This window comes from Simochromis diagramma, unplaced genomic scaffold (assembly GCF_900408965.1).
Source record: "Simochromis diagramma unplaced genomic scaffold, fSimDia1.1 OVJJ01000205.1, whole genome shotgun sequence".
Taxonomy (NCBI): domain Eukaryota; kingdom Metazoa; phylum Chordata; class Actinopteri; order Cichliformes; family Cichlidae; genus Simochromis; species Simochromis diagramma.
In genome coordinates this window covers 11,151,832-11,167,980 of record NW_024386782.1, presented here as the reverse complement: position 1 = coordinate 11,167,980, position 16,149 = coordinate 11,151,832, and the positions used below count along the sequence as shown (strand labels likewise).

General features: G+C 40.6%; 1 protein-coding gene across 3 annotated transcripts in view; it reads right to left on the bottom strand.

Annotated features, from left to right (window-relative positions):
* fgf12a (fibroblast growth factor 12a) overlaps positions 1-12,198 on the bottom strand; it is a 33,540-nt gene extending 21,342 nt beyond the window's left edge. The window contains exon 1 of one of the 3 annotated variants that reach the window (XM_040021817.1): positions 11,943-12,198. In XM_040021817.1, coding sequence (XP_039877751.1) covers positions 11,943-11,961 — 19 coding nt within the window. In that variant the 5' untranslated portion in view covers positions 11,962-12,198. Of the gene's footprint in view, positions 1-4,532; positions 5,351-11,942 lie in introns of those variants that run through there. The other 2 variants (XM_040021816.1, XM_040021815.1) reach the window with 2 other exon arrangements.
* Positions 12,199-16,149: the final 3,951 nt, after the last annotated feature.

Genomic DNA, 16,149 nt, shown 5'->3' with positions numbered 1-16,149 from the left:
CTTTAGCAGCATCCCCGTGACGAAAGGGCATGAAACATTTAGAGGCTTTTTCTAGGACTTGGTTTGACATTCTCTCACCAAACTGAATCTGTAGAGACAGCAAGACGAGGAAGAGGAGAGACCGAGCGAAAGACGGAGAGAGATTTTCTTTTGCCGGCTATTGTCTGTCCCTTTTATGTAAGATTTGGATAAAATGGATGAAGGAATGTGAATGTGAAGTGCTGATACCCGCGTCAGTCATTTGCATTTTTCTAAAGTATCTGCGAGAGAGAGAGAGAGAGAGAGAGATAAGACTGATAGAGAGAGAGAAAGGGAGATGGAGGGCAGATAAAATCTTACATACTAAGATAGGCAAGAAAAAAAAGTTAGGAACCGAGGCTTGGATTCAATCAGATTCTAAATCAAAAACCTTTTGTATTCCTATTGAGTTGCCAGTGAGTGGTAGATATTAATTTGACACTGCAGTATAAAGAAAAATTAATAATAGTCTCAATACAACATTCATCACTTTGGATGTGATATACTGCGCGCTTCTAAGAAAGAAAAAACAGAGCTTGTGGTTCCGAGTACAAAGTGAGTTTTCTCAGAAATGGGAGGGAGCTCGTGCGCACCACAGACATGGACATACGTCTTTGTCGGGGAAAGATAAAGTATTCCCTAATGAGGATCTGTTTGGCTTCCTCCTTCTACCAGAGACAATTAATGTTCCCTTCACTCCAGAAATGATACATCCAAAATCAGTGAAACACTGCTGTTATGAAACACACTGCAGATAGTACAGAGTAATAATTTAAATTGTCATTTCAAGTGATTTTGACTCTGAAGATTGGCTGTCATGGTTACAGAGACTGTGTGAGTTTGTTATTATTGTCAAATGTTCTTCTTTTTTTTCTTGGTTAAATAATATGAACATTAAGGGCAAAAATGGAAGCAAGTATGCTGAGGATGCATTTGGAGCATTTATCTTTTAAAAATATGTTTTATGTGAGACTTTCTCATTAAATGTACAAATTTAACTGTGATGAATCAATTCAGTGAACAGAAATAAACCACAGCCAGAGTCTCTGTGGCCTTGCCAGAGGTGCAGCTTGTTCAGAGAAACATTTTTGTATATCTGCTGCCCCCTTGTGGAGAATAAATGAACCACAACCACTTTGGAGAGAAACTACTTTCACTGTTTCCTATCTCTGAAGTTTGTCACTTCTCTGTGTCCTTGAGATACCTCACAGATCTGTTGACTCACAATAGCTAGAACTGGTTGTCATAGCGTAATGTCTGCTAAACGCTCATGCCAGCTCCTTGAGAAGCGCAGAGTAGAAACGTGAGAGAATATGAGACATTCTGTGACTCAAAATGCTGCTTAAAAACTTCTACTACATAAACAACATGAATCAACAGGAAAAGGAGATAAAAGCCCGAGTCGTACGGCTGAACAAAACAATCAGATTCTAATTTTAATCACATCTAGTGCAGCAAAATATGAGACAAAGTCTAGATTCCTGCATCTCTCTCCGATAAATCGAGTCATGTCTGTATGTGTGATGTGCGTTTGTCCGCGTGTGTGTGTGTTCACATTTCTAGTCAAGTCATCATCCAGTTGACTGCAAACATGGTGTGTATATTGCTGGGGAGGAAAGGAAATGCAGCGCTAAGTTTAAGAGGGTTTCCTGTTTCTAAGCTGTTGGTCAGCAGAGCCTGTTGCACATGGAGCTAGGCATTACAGTAAGATGATGGTGTTAAGCTAACACACAGAGTCAGGCAACCACTGACATTCACGCATATGTCCAATTTAGAACCTCCAGTTCATCAACAAGCATGTATTTGGACTGTTTAGGAGGCCAGAGAGAATCCACAAAGGCACATGGGCAACCATGCAAAGTCAACACAAAAAAACACAGCAGTGGATTCAAACCTAGAATGTTTTTCATTGTATTTATTTAGTGTTTTTGATTGATTTGCAATTTTGTTGTGCAACACTGTGCCGAAGATTAAAATTCATCTTGAATCTTTTAATAAACTTTCCACTGACCGTGACGTCTGCCTTGGAAACTAATACACGAAGGAATCTCTGTATGTGTGTGTGTGTCAGCTCTTTATCCAATCATGTTCTTGTACGTCCTCTACCATTACTGCTGCATTCAGGAGGTCACAATCCTCTGTGACCTTAGCAGTTCAAATTATATATATACATCGGCATTTGCTATGAGTGTTAAACCTAATGTTACAAAACATTATATACTGACATTAGAAAAAGAACTTTAACCTAAACCTAAACCTGATGTTATATTCATCAGTTACTGAAAACTGACCAAGTGGCAAATATAAAGTGCTGCTGGGTCTGTTAGCGTTGCTAGTATGACACCCACCACACAGTATCCTGTACCTGCCACACATTAACCACAATACTGGGGCTCTAGGTGCTCCTGACATCTGGCGTCCTTATACTGTGCCGTGGAACCCTTACTGATATATTTTACCCACTGCTCCTATTTCAATATATCAGCTGCTGTGACATTATTATGGGACATTATAAACCGTTCATATTTAATGCAGTAGTTTGCAGTAGTTTACAACACCCGAGTGTGTTTGTTTTATTCACACCATAGCCCTAAGCAGCACATTTCCAAGACTGGAGACAAAGAGGGAAAACTTTAACACCACAAAAGCCAGGTGCAAATCTGATACTACAAAGGAAAGCAGGTGCAAACATTTAAGCCTGCTCACACACACACATAGTTCACCAGAAGTCCCTACGGGGTGAATTTTGCACCTAAAAAATGAAGCGTATAACACTTCACTTCCTGCTCCTTGTTGCTTCCATGATCTTGTACTGTTCAGACTGTAGGAGAGAATGATGCAATGAGATTGCCATGCAAAATGCAGACTTTGGCAACTTTGTATAGAAAGTTAAATCAATTAAATGGCTTTGTTTCACTTTCTATGGACAATGTTTTTGAGTTATTCTGAAGTTATCAGAGAGAAAAATGGGGAAAAAATGCTGCCAGCATGGCAGCATCACTCAAAACTCATACTTCCCTTATATTTTAGCTGTAATTGGAAATGAAACTGTCTGAGCCATACCACCATAATAATATAAATATAGAAAATCAAACATTAACCTTCAAAATGTTTGAAAAAAGTCCAAAGTTTAAACAAACTATTTATCTGAAGCAATTTGATCTTATAACGATCCTTAACTCAATCCATGCAGTCATGCTTCGCAGTCATGGGTGTCATTTCAACACCCATGTGCTGACTCATAAAGTTTTGATTGAGGTCAAAGGGTTCATCTAACAGTGAGCAGAGATGCAGAATAAGGACTGATAGTGCTTCATATCCGAGTCCTACAGATCCCAGGGTGCATGCTGCTTTTGGTCCAACTACCTCAGAGGAATCAACTGTGCTTAATGGAGTTTCTAATTGTCTGCCCTGAATTTCCAAACTGCTCCAGCTGAGAGCCTACGTACTGCAAGTGACAAGAGGAGGTGTTGCATTTGTTTCCCAGTAACAAAAAAAAACTTCTGGTTTGCACTGGCAATACTGGGGAATTCTCCACGCCTATGGAGACAGTAGAACTGTGTTATGAATGAACAACAGCAGCATTGCAGTGAATTGCCTGAGACATGACTAGAGGACATGGCAGGGATCTTAGGCTTGTTGCCAAAGACTGATAAGTGGTGGCTGTGTGTGGGCTTGTGCATGTCATTGCAGTTTTGTATCCTTAAGTGGTCTTTTTTTATATATACAAATTCTAAGCTGCATAGGTTTCGTTAAAAAAAAAAAAGAAGCTGTATACATATCTATTAAAGTAGTTAAAGCTACAGTGGTACTTTGGGGACTTTCAGAGGGGTCTTCGAGGGACCCAAATTTAATTAGGCCTAACCTCATACCAAAAAACATGTATCAGTGAAGCGCAGAGGGAGTTGAGCAGTTTTAAACTGAGTTTGTACTGTATCACACTAAACCCTAAGAGGTCTAATTGTACAAAATGCAATCAACCAACCAACCAATCAATGTGGCTTGGCATAAACAAAAAAAAAGAAAGAAAAAAAAACTCTGACTGGAACAGGAGCCTGTCTGTTGTGGCGCTATCCGTGGTGCTGGTCGTTTGGGGCCCTGAAGGAGCGCTGCTTCTCCAGGCCCCTGAACTTTAATGACTTGATCCCTGCATTATCCATTTTTGGCCCGCTTCAGTTGCACCACTAGAAACAAATATAGCACGGGCTTGTACAGTATCAGGAGCCCTCTCCTCTCCAGAGTAGTGCGACTTACAGCTGACTGCCAGCAGCTATCCGCGACGGCCGAAGACTGCACAGAAAACTCAGGACAGACGCGAGGAGCACAAGGAGAGCCTCCCTCCACTGCAGACTCGGAAGATGTTACTCACACACACTCTGGTGTTTAATAAAACCACTCATCCCCTCCTCCCCTTCTCTATAAATCCCCTCTTTCCTTTCCCTTTCCCCTTTTCTTTTATCACTCAAGAGAGAAAGCATGCAAAGCAAAGACAGCTATAATGCTATGTCTCTCACCGTTGGTGATTGTGGTCGACTTCGATCGTTGTCCACAGAAACACTGCAGCATATGCGCTCCTTTCTGAAGGAATGGCCTCAGAATCCTCATTGATTTGGGTTGATGGGAGCCTTCCTCAATCCAAACAATCGGACAACGCTATCACAACACAGCAGGGTCAGGCAGCATAGCGTAGCCAGCCAGCCAGCCTTTCTCTACTGGCTCTCACAGCAGCCCCTCAAAACGCCGGAAGGGCACAGTCTGCAGGACAAATTACGCTAAAACGAGGCATCTTGAGTGATTCCCCCCTCTCTCGCTCTCTCTAACCCTCTAACTCTCTCTGTCTTTCCTCTTCTTGTCCACCGACGGTCATTCGCGTTCACGGCACACTCCTCTTCCGCCACAGCAGGCAACGCAAGGACGTTACAATGTGCTCTTAATTGTACACCCCCCCTCCTCCTCCTGCCTCCGCGTCTTTACCAGCAGCGGACGTAATAGCAGAAAAGGAGATGGGAAGGGGGAGAGAGAGTGAAGATTGAAAGAGAGAAAGAGAGAGAGCGCGCACGCCAAAGTTAAACTGCAGGGGTAAGTGGCAGGCCACGAGTGAGGTAATGCGGAGCTGACAGCTAAAAAGCGACAAAGGCTGCACGATCCGAAGCTTTGGCCGCACAGATGTTGGACTCCGAGAGCCAGTAGTTTTCCTCTTTCTTTTTTTACCCCCTTCTACGTTTTCACAAATCACCGGGAAGAAGCGGACAACGTCAGCTGCAGGCCATCGCTTTGAAGTCAATGATGTTTTGCGGTGCGTGAGAGTAGCAGAAAGTTTATGGCTCAGTCACTGCGTTATGAAAGAGCGAGTAACGGTAAATGTCTGGTTCGTATATAGGGCTTTTCTACTCTTCTGAGCACTCAAAGCGCATTCACACCCATTAGCACAAGCACATTTTTCTAAGTGCTTTCTAGCTAACATTCACACACATTCATACATCGGAGAGCAATTTGGGGTTAGTATCTTGCTAGGGAGTAGGGGAAGCCGGGGATCAAACCACCAACCTTGCGATCAGTAGATGACCTGCCTGAGCTACAGCCACCCCAACAATGGCCACCGAAGTGTCCTTCCAAGTGCGGCAGCAGTGCGTTTGTTATTTCGCTAAATTCCATATATGGATTTGATATAGATCAGCATATACGCTTTAAGCTGATCATGACTTTGTGAAAAGTGTAAAATTTTCTCCTGAATGCAACAGGAACAGTGTGCAGAAACAACGAGAGCAAGAACAATAGAAGTAACCAGTTTGGTTTCGCTACAGCACTTTGCGTGGAAGATCTCGGAGTCCCACTGCGTCTTTTGTTAATGCGTGAAAGTGAAAAGTCAGCTGCTAAATCAGGGAAAGTCAATTCCAGGATGAGGATTTGTTGGAACATCACAGTGTGGCGTAAATGCGGTCCCGAACTGAATTAGGTACTTGCAATACTGGGCAGTGGAGTTGTGACTCTATAAAAAGCCTTTGCATATATTTTATATGACACTATATCTCCAGATGACACTCACCGTGTGCACTTCAAGCTCTAATGACCTTAAAATGTGTTTTCAGTTATGACTCACTATCCAAACGAGAAGGTTCACGATCTCATTACGCATTTTGACCCATGATGACTAGAGCGCTATGTGCCATTTTCAACACCAGGTGGTGCCATAGCATAAACCATTAAAATTAAAGCGAGCATATCCAAGTAGAAGAGAGTTGCCTATAGATACTCAAATTGCTAAAACATTAACACTAGATTTGCACAAGACAAAACAAATTAAAGAGGATGCTGGGTTTTATTTTATTTTTCCAAGTCACCAGTCAGCCAAACAAACACTATGCCAATCTCTGCCGTCTCATTCAGCACACTGCTAAAAAGTACTTTACAGTATATACTGCAACATTTTACTATATTTCAAAACCTAATTCTTGTGCTCATGTGACATTGCACCACAAGGACAATGAGATATATGATTACAGCTACCGTGGGAACATTCCCTCGCTATGTAAAATCTACACAATGAACATAACAGGACGTTATAGGTCAGCAAAATGCCTCAACAACAGCATCCACATGCAAATAAGGAAAGGTCAGAGAGGAATAAAGAGAGAATGGGTAGAGGGTGCAGGGAGCTGGCATCAGACCCAGAGTCACAGACTTGGTGATGGTGCTGTACTGTACATTCAGCTTTCGCTATACTGTACCACTGCAGAGTCAATCGCTAGTTGCTAAAGAGCCAAAGAAGGTATGAGGGGAGGAATAGAGATGAAACGGGGGCTATAGCGCAGAGGGAACGTGAAGTGACAAAAACGCACTGTAGTTGAGGCAACACTTTAGCATCCAAACAAAATCTATTATTAATTATGCTAATTAAAATGTAGTTTTAGTTTTAATGTGTTTGTCCCAGGGACAAAATTGTGGAACATTTTCATTTATTAGCATCAATTTTATTTAAAAATGGACAAAACAATCACAATGTCAGTCACTTAATGATGGGAGGACTTAGTGTGCCTGATTATTACTCACAAAGTAAATAAGCACTGATCTATTCCATTTCGTTAATATGACACGGTGTGAAGCATGGTGCTATATGAGTTATAGCACCATGCTTCTGACACGGCATGAGATTTGTATGATAAGCTCTAATAAATATGTCATAAATGCTATGGTTTTATGGAATTCTGATATGTTTATTTACAGTCAGTTCCCTGCTACGGCTATGCATAGTTGGTTATCATTCCATTCATTTATTGGCATTAATGTAAATATGTTCAAAGTCTTTGATACTTCACACCCTGAAATTTGCTCTGTCAGTTTTGATGTTTGCTTTACTTGTTTAAATCACCTGATCATCAATCTGACAGCAGTAAAACTGTCATTATCATAAGACCTGTTGTTTACAGACCTTTCAGTTTAATTTTAAAGCTTCAAAAAGAGAAAATGTGTACATTGTTTACATTTCACTTGTTCCCAATCCAACCCAGGCACTGACTGGAGAGCTCAAAGATAGAGTCGAGCCTTACAAACTTAAAGAATCCACATAAACTGGATTGTCCTACAACACATGTTGAAGTGTTTGCTTTAGTAGGATTCTTATAAAACAACAGAGCTTGTTTCTCCTCGTTTCTCCCCTAAAAAGCCCAGGAGATGCGCAAAAAAAGTGTCCTGGTTGAAGAAGACATGGAGGCAAAACAAAAAGTTAAATAATCAAACTGAAAGAGATGGCAAGATGATGGCAAGGAAAGAAACAAACAGCACAGCACAGACACTGGTCACTAAACAAAAGCATAAGTTAAAAAGTGTAAACTACCAAAAACATGCTCCTCTCCACAACATAGGAGTAAATATCCAGAACACACACAGCTCACACGTGGCAAACCAAAGAGGATCTCTGACACTGCAGCGCTCCTCACTCTGGCCTTAAGTACATGGGGCTAATTGCTGAGTAGAAACAGCTGTGCAGAAGGGCAGTACCTATGGCAGGACAGGTGGTAGGACACACCCATGGAGGCAGACATCACAGCACGTCCAGCTGTGGCCATAACACTCCTTCCCTGAAACCACTGGATGAAGTCTTCCACCGAACCACTTAACAAATTTCTGCAGATATCACTGCAGTGGTGAAAATGAGCACAAGAATGCATCTGTGTGTGTTACTTCATAAGTTTTTGAGATATTTAGCATCTTAGTTGGGTTTAGCTTAGTAATAACCAAATCACATGGGCTTTACAGCTTTAGATCATCTTTATTTCTATTAAAAAATATGAATCCTTTAATAAAGACAGGGCCTAGCATTGAATGACCATTGATTATAACAGAACAAAGACATTAAAAAATAAATTATTAAATACATTAACCAAAGGCTTAAACCCCTTTACATCTGAATATGAGCAAGAGGTGTCTATATTACATTTAAGTACAGAGTTTAGTGCAACAAATAAATCCCTGTTTAAAATTACTGCAAGGATGACTCAGTTGTTTATAAGTGTTTGCAGCAAAGCTGCCCACAGCGGGGCATGATGGATGATGGATGAGAAAAACATTTCAAAACATGAAAAAGCCACTTAGTTATTTAATACTTGGTGCACAAAGGTCATGTTAAGGCATCAAACACCTGGGTCTTCATTTGACAATTTTAAATGGTTGTCTTATCAGAATTAAGTTGTGACCAGTGATATTAAATATTTTAGCCTGTTTAGTACAAATCACATTATCTTTTGTACACATTCAACATTTTCACTAGCATTCCAACAATCTAGTTTTTACTTTAGTGCAATACAAAATATGCCATCAACTGTGAGAAGATATGTCAGCCATGCACAATTAGGCCACTAAGCATCCTCAGAAACAGAAAACTGTGGTGTGGCACTATGACACAGGACACACCACCTTGAGCTTATTGCATGTATCATTTTATAGGCCTATATAAACTGATAAAGTAGTTTGCAAGTCTGCTTGGTACAAAAGCACAGTTACAACTAGTACTACTACTAGAAGGCTAGCCTTATTAGCAGTGCTAACACTCTACCATCTAAACGAAGAGAACAATCAAAAACCTTCCATCACAAATAGTGATGTTCTTAACTTTCCTTAAAATTCATATGCCATAAATAAAGCTTATTATGCCAGTTCTGTATTAACTGAAATTCAAATTTTACTTCCAGTGCATCATATATGCTTTAGTTATTTGGAAATGTAATGGACGCTTCAAATCAAACTCTGTCTATCTGTATTTAATTTTCATTTTGAAGTAGAAATTAAGGCTTTTACTTGCTTTTAAAATATCATATAAATAGTCAGCAGTGATGCATAATATAGTGTAATATAGTACATCTTTGGCTGAGGGTAAATAATAATAGCATATATGTTGTTTTTGTAAGCTGCTTTGACAGCAACAGAATAACTTTATTCTACCAGACAAAACTTTTGCATAAACTACAGATGCCAATAAATCATTTCTGTGTGGAAATCTATTGCCATCTCTATAGTTCAATATTACAACAATATTTATTAACGGGCAGTTAAAATAACCTATACAAAGATAAACAGTCACAGATTTGAGAAGATATTTAAATGCACAAAACCCCAGAGTCACTGCTGATGGTTATTACTGTTTGCTGAAATTCTAGTATTCTGCAAAGCTTAAAGAAACAGTGCTTTTTAAATCAGCACTATTTCAAAACTGCTTATGGTTGCATCAAGTAATGCTGCCAAACACCTTTCTGCTGAATGACAAGTGTGCAAACTTGAGGTTAGCGGCTCAATTTGACCGTAGGACAGCAACAACACACTTGTGGCAGATTGCACAGAGATAACTGAGATTTTTGTATTTATTCATTATTATTTCTTTATTTAATTACAGGCATGTGGGTGGCAATCACTCAAAGACGCCTATTGTTTTCAGCTTTGCGTTGATTGTTTTGGTCACATCTAAAGCAAATTAACACCCACCAAAGCATCCATGTAAACGCAATCATCAGCATAAAACAACATTTTTATACAAGCACCATACTTAAGTTGAGGAACCGTGAGCTGATGTTCTACTTTATATGAGATCACACTTCAGGGAATCAACCCATGCCATGCACAGAGAGAAACGACAATAGCATCCAACACATGTCAGCATAAAAAACTACAACCAAACAATGCAATCACTTAATTTAGTAATAAACCAGTGATGAGAGGTGATGCATCTGAAAACAGTGACAGTTCAAACTACACTTCCACAGATTTAGTACATATGCACAGGAAAAACTTAAATTGAGAGGTTGGTGGTGGTTGTAACTGCTTCATTAGGTGATAAACACTAGAGATCCCAGAGTGGGTTGAAAAAGGTTTATACTCTAAATCAGGAATGTCAAACATAAGGCCCGGGGGCCAGAATTGGTCTAGCAAAGACTCTAGTTCGACCCACTGAACAGCTTTGGAAAATATGAAGGAGGATATAAATTTTTGACTTTAAACATTAAATTTAATAAATTTTACAGACATTCATAATACACCAGTGTAATCAAGTGCTAGATAAACCATTACATGAGAGAAACGAGCCTGTATTTCCTGTATCTACTACAAAAAATAAATATTTTTTACGGTGTGTCACCAGTAAAATAAAGAAATAAAATAGGACATTTTCTGCAAGTTAACAAATAACTTTCACTATCTTTCATTTGTTTTAAAAATGTAAGCCCAAAGACTTGTGCTGACAGATTTCTTTCAATAATTACAGCAGCATATCTTTGCCAAGTAAAAGAACCTCACACTTCGTTTTCTTATATTGATTTTTACCGTTTTGGCCAACTTAAAAACAAAGTAGGCTGTTTGTGGCCCACGATGTAAGATTAGTTTAATATCCGTGCTCCAAATGATGTAAGTGGAATCTAAACTGTGCACTTGGCATGAAACCTGCTGTTCCCCACTACTTTTATAGGCTTTTTTGCTATGTTACCACACTTTGCTTTGGAACAACTCTGAGCGAAACAGGCCAATGTGACCCTGCCTGAAGGTTACCCTACTTAAACAAGGGCACTCTGTCCCTAATCCAAATATATTTTACACAGGGAACACCCCCCTTTGTGCTTTAACCCCCATGTGTCTTAAAAAAAAACAAAAAAAAAAACCTCCACAACATAAAGACAATGAAGCACATCACTGTTTAGAGTGAAACGCCTTTAAGGACATCTAGCTTTTCAGGGAGCAGACTCAGCATCCAGCAGGTGTAAACTGCAGCCTCTCTACCCATTACTGGTAAAGTTGAAAAGCTTTGTCAACAACACGCATGCTAATCGTTCAGGGAACACTGCCGCCGCTGCACGGAGAACAGCAGAGCAGTCGTTTCACCGCAAAAAAAAAAAGTGGAGAGGCAGCAGTTTTTGTCTAAATCAGCTGACAGCACTGACAGAGTAAAGACGCTAGGAGAAGGGAGACCAAACCTTTTACCATGCGCAGCAGCCTGCTTCAAAACAACCAAAGCCTAAAGTAATATTTACACTGGTTCTATAAATGTATATGTGCACTGCATATGTGATTTGCAGTCCTTATAATGTTAAATTATGACCAGTGCTGGGGAGGTTAGGGTGCACACTGGGGTTGCAGAGTGTATGCTTGGGGTGACAAAACCATAAGAGGCAGACTGAGCGAGAGAGTCTGGATACAGCAGCAGTAGCAGCATCGCCCTGCAGCACTGAACCACAGGATATCTTGCGCATCCACTGGGTCAAATTCGTGCCCATATTCAAAAAGTGTATTTTTTTCCCTTTTTTTTAGAGTTTTTGTTTGGCTTTTTCTGACGTTGCGCAGTCCGTGCTTAAATAGTCAAATCCATTAAACACTGCGTCTGAACAACTACCCAAGCAAAATGTGCTAGTAAATTATTCATGAAGAAGCACGTGGAAGTTTCTTACCGGCGTTTTTGTCACCCATGTCCTCTTGTGGTGCCGAAGTTGGATACTGCCGATGCGGACTATGCGTTCGCCGCGTGCGCGCTCTCTTCTTCCGTCAGGACAGCTGAGAAGAGGGAGGCAAGTTGGTTGTTTCAAGTAAGCCTAATATTATTTTCAATTGTATTTTTTTTTTTCTTTTCCCCCCCCAAATGAGATCCTTCTGGGACCCCTACTTGGCCGGAGACACACCGAGTGCAGAGCTCTCGAGTGAGCTCACACTTTGGTGCTTCTGAGAGTTTCTGAGTAAGGTGGACTGGTGGCTCAGGTAAAGAGTGAGTGAGGGAGGGGGCGGGACTTTTCAGGAGGAGATGCAGAGTGTGCATTGTGCCTTGATGCAGAAATGATTTGGCATGCAGCAGGGAAATGGTTATAATGAATGAACTGTTTCATTGCGAGAGGATGAGTTCTGCCTTCTCGTCTGTTCATCTGTCCTCAACTCCAAAGCAATCGACATAGCAACCAGGCTTCCCCCCTTTTTTCTTTCTGTTTTTTACTGTTTTTAGGGAGATTGTTTTATATACATATCAATTTTTTATACCTTTCTGCAAAAGAAAAATGGAAATTATGCAGGAATATTTTCACTGCAGCTGAATATTTCAGGGTTTTGTTTCGGTTTTTATATATTTATTTATTGGGACCATTTGAGGGCAAATGTACCCCATAAATTCAATTCTCTTTCATATTTTGAACGGATCTCTGCAAAATTAAGAGCCCCTCCCTCCCACAGTTGCTGACCACGTAATGTACATGTTGTATTACTTGTTGCAAAGGTATATGATATTTTTGCTGAGAGACATTAATATTTAATGAATGAATCAGATCAATAACTGTGTCCTGAGCATTTGACGCTTTATTGTGCCTGTTATTTGATTATACTGCAGCAGAATTATGATAGATACACAGAACAGTGAACACAAAGGCTGTGCATTCAGAGTGAGCTGTTTCAGTGTAAACTAGTGTTGTGTAATGAAATCACGTCATCATGAACTGCCAGGACAGATATGTACACAAAGGCACAGTCTGTGAGTAAGAGTACGCTGCTTTCACCTTTATTCAAGTGCCGCTCTTGTTCTGTGATGAGTGTTTTTTTCTATCCCTTGTGAAATAAAAAAGAAACACACACACAAACAGATTTGTTGTATTCCTATTAATCAGTAGGAGTACTGGAAGGTTGATGTTGTTGTGTTTTGTTGCTGTCCTCTCTTATTTTGTGCAAAACCAACATTAGCGCTGAAATCCCGAGTCTTCAATTCACACAGCATGATTCTGTCTATCAACCGAAGGAGAAGAATACCACAATCCTGCACTGAGTCTCAAAATGTATGCAGTAAAAAAAAACAGAAAACAACTAGTGTGGTATCATCTAACTGGTCCATTGATCAGTGTCTTGGAAAGGGCCCTGTCAGCACTCTGATGGGACGCTATGACAACAGCTAGAGTTTCCTATGATGGTATAAAAAGAATGAGCTGCTGGTATAAGATGTTTCTAGCCTTTGAGCTGTAATAGAAACCTGAAGGCCAAATGACGTTCCGCGTCATGCCTCCGCCTGTAGCTCCAAATCACAGTGCAAAGCCGGGAGGTTGAATGTCAGATTGGCTTTAATATTTTCTCCATGTGGTCACAGTTGCAGTGGCACGAGAGGCCGTCATACGTGAATGAAAAGTTGCTCTGATTTCAGACGTTGTGCTTCCTGTCACATGTGCCGGGGACTGGCTGCCCTGCTGCCGACACAGGTGAATCCTGGCGGGCGTCAGTTCACAGCAAATCAATGAGAGAACCTGAAAGAGAACACCTCTGCTGGGGGGGGGGGGGATGGACTGCATTGATCAGAAAGACACCTAAAGTCTTCTACAGATTCAGAGAGAGCTTTGTATGTGTGTTCATCTCTTTAATGAAAAACCAAATGAGCAACAGCTTTAAGTTTACTCTTCGACGCCTGAAATATTCATGCTTTTCACCCTCCTTTTTGTCTACTCTCTTACCTCTCCCATCCGGTCTCTCTGCCTGTCTCCTATCCCTTCCTTCCTCTCCTTTCTTCATCTCTCCTCCCCTAACTCCTCTCTTGTGTATCTCTGTGTCCTCCCCTGCCCCAGACCTGCACCCATAGGATATCATCTAACTTGGCAGTGTGTCCTTGCCCCATACAGTGGCAAAGGCATGCTGCTGTCCCTGCCTTTGTACACAATATCTTTGTCCTGAAACACCTACACACCCTGTTCCCTCTGTATGACTATATAATTTTCTCGCAGAAGTCAGATTGTATTATAATGTACCCAGGAGATGCATTGTCTGCTTTACTTAAGATGAATCGCTTGTGTGCCCCATCAGTCCTACCTTTTAACTCTTTCTCTGGCTTTCTCTGTGCAGTATTGTGTAGAGCTAAAACAGCCCAGCAAGTGCAGATATTGCATCGGAGGAGAGCTTTCCTCTGCAGACACTGCAGTGCAGCCTTCCCGCTGCAAAATTCTCCCTTCTTTACCTATTTCTGGAGTCAGTGGCTGGCCTGGGAGAAGTTTGTGGAACTTGTCCAGATGCCAATAGCATTACCTAATGTCATCAATATTGCTCAGTTACTGTCGACGTTTTAAAGTGTTTCTTGTTTTCATGAAGGCAAACTTTTGTGTATTTATAATTTAATTGGAAGAAATTGGATTTTTTTGGAAAGGAAGAGGTAAGGAAGTCTTTCATTCAATGTTTTGCTCATGTGAAAGCCTAACATGTTAATAGCTGTAGCAATCATTAGGGAAATTCTTTAAGCAGGCTCTGAAAATGTTAAATAAAAAGACAAATTCATAGAGTCATTGTCCCCCATTCCCTTAATTAATTCAATACAGGATAGGATTTTGAAAGACTGTTAGGTCCATAATGTTTTGGACAGTGACACAGCTTTTTTAATTTTACCTGTCACCACAGTGCATTTTAATTCAGACAATCAAGCTGTGGTTAAGGTGCAGACTTTCAGCTTTAATTTAAGGGGTTTAACAGAAGTAATGTATTAATTATTGGGAAAATACATCCACTTTTATACACAGTCCAGTGTTTTCAGGGGCTTTTTTTTTTTTCAAAAGCAACTGGATAAAGTAAGGTCATTTTAAATATAAGGACACATTTTAGTACTTGGATAAAAATCCTTTGCTGTCAGTGACTGCCTGAAGTCTAGAACCCACGGACATCAGCAAAGACTGCTTCCTCCCTCGAGATGTTCAGTTGCTGCTTGTTTGTGAGTCTTTTTGTCTTTAGTTGTTTTGGAGGAAGGAAGGTTCAGGGTTTAAGTAGTCATCATCATGGGCTCATCCGATTAGAATGAGAATAAGCAGTCATCAATCATGTGCAGGTTTTGTCGTTTTATTGTATAACAGGTAAAGGAAAGAAAGACACACATGGACTGCTCTCTCTCAGCTGCTGCCCCATGTGGGAGTGAAGAAAAAGTGAGGGGTAGGTGAGTGCAGTCCTTATATAACGAGTGACAGGTGAGTGCAATTAAGGCCAAGCACCACACCCAATCAAAGGTGAGGAAAAGAAACAAGGTGCATCTGGTGAAGTGAATGTGCTGAAAGGTGAGCCTTTACAACATTAGTTTTGTCTGCAGTAACTCAAAAGCACACTCTGTTGGGCACTAACTTGGCCATTGAACAATATCCATCCCATATCTTTGCCTCGAGAAACTCTTGGGTTGCTTTTGCAGTATGCTTTGGGTCATTATCTATTTGCAATGTGAAGCATCATCCAATGCAACATTTGTCTGAATCTGAGCAGAAACCTGTACACATCCACAGAATTCATCCTCCTGCTTCTATCAGCAGTCACACGAACACTGAACACCAGCAGCAATTACATTGCCTCCACGGCGTTTGAGAAATAATGTCTCTCTCCTTCGCTATACTTTTCTCTTCCCATTAATTCTGATCCAACTTCATCTTGGCTTCTTTTGTTGAAGATGAAATGCACAATGGCTCTTCAGCATGTCATTGGTGGCAACCTAAAGTTGTGAGGTCAATGTGTAGTAACTGCTCCAATACAGTTCTCTTCATCTTGTTCATCAATACTGTTGAAAGCATTTAGTTGATCCAAAATGCTGCCACGAGAGTACTGACAGGGACAAGAAAGAGAGAGCATATTTCTCCTATACCGGCTTCTCTTCATTGGCTCCCTGTTAAATCCATAATC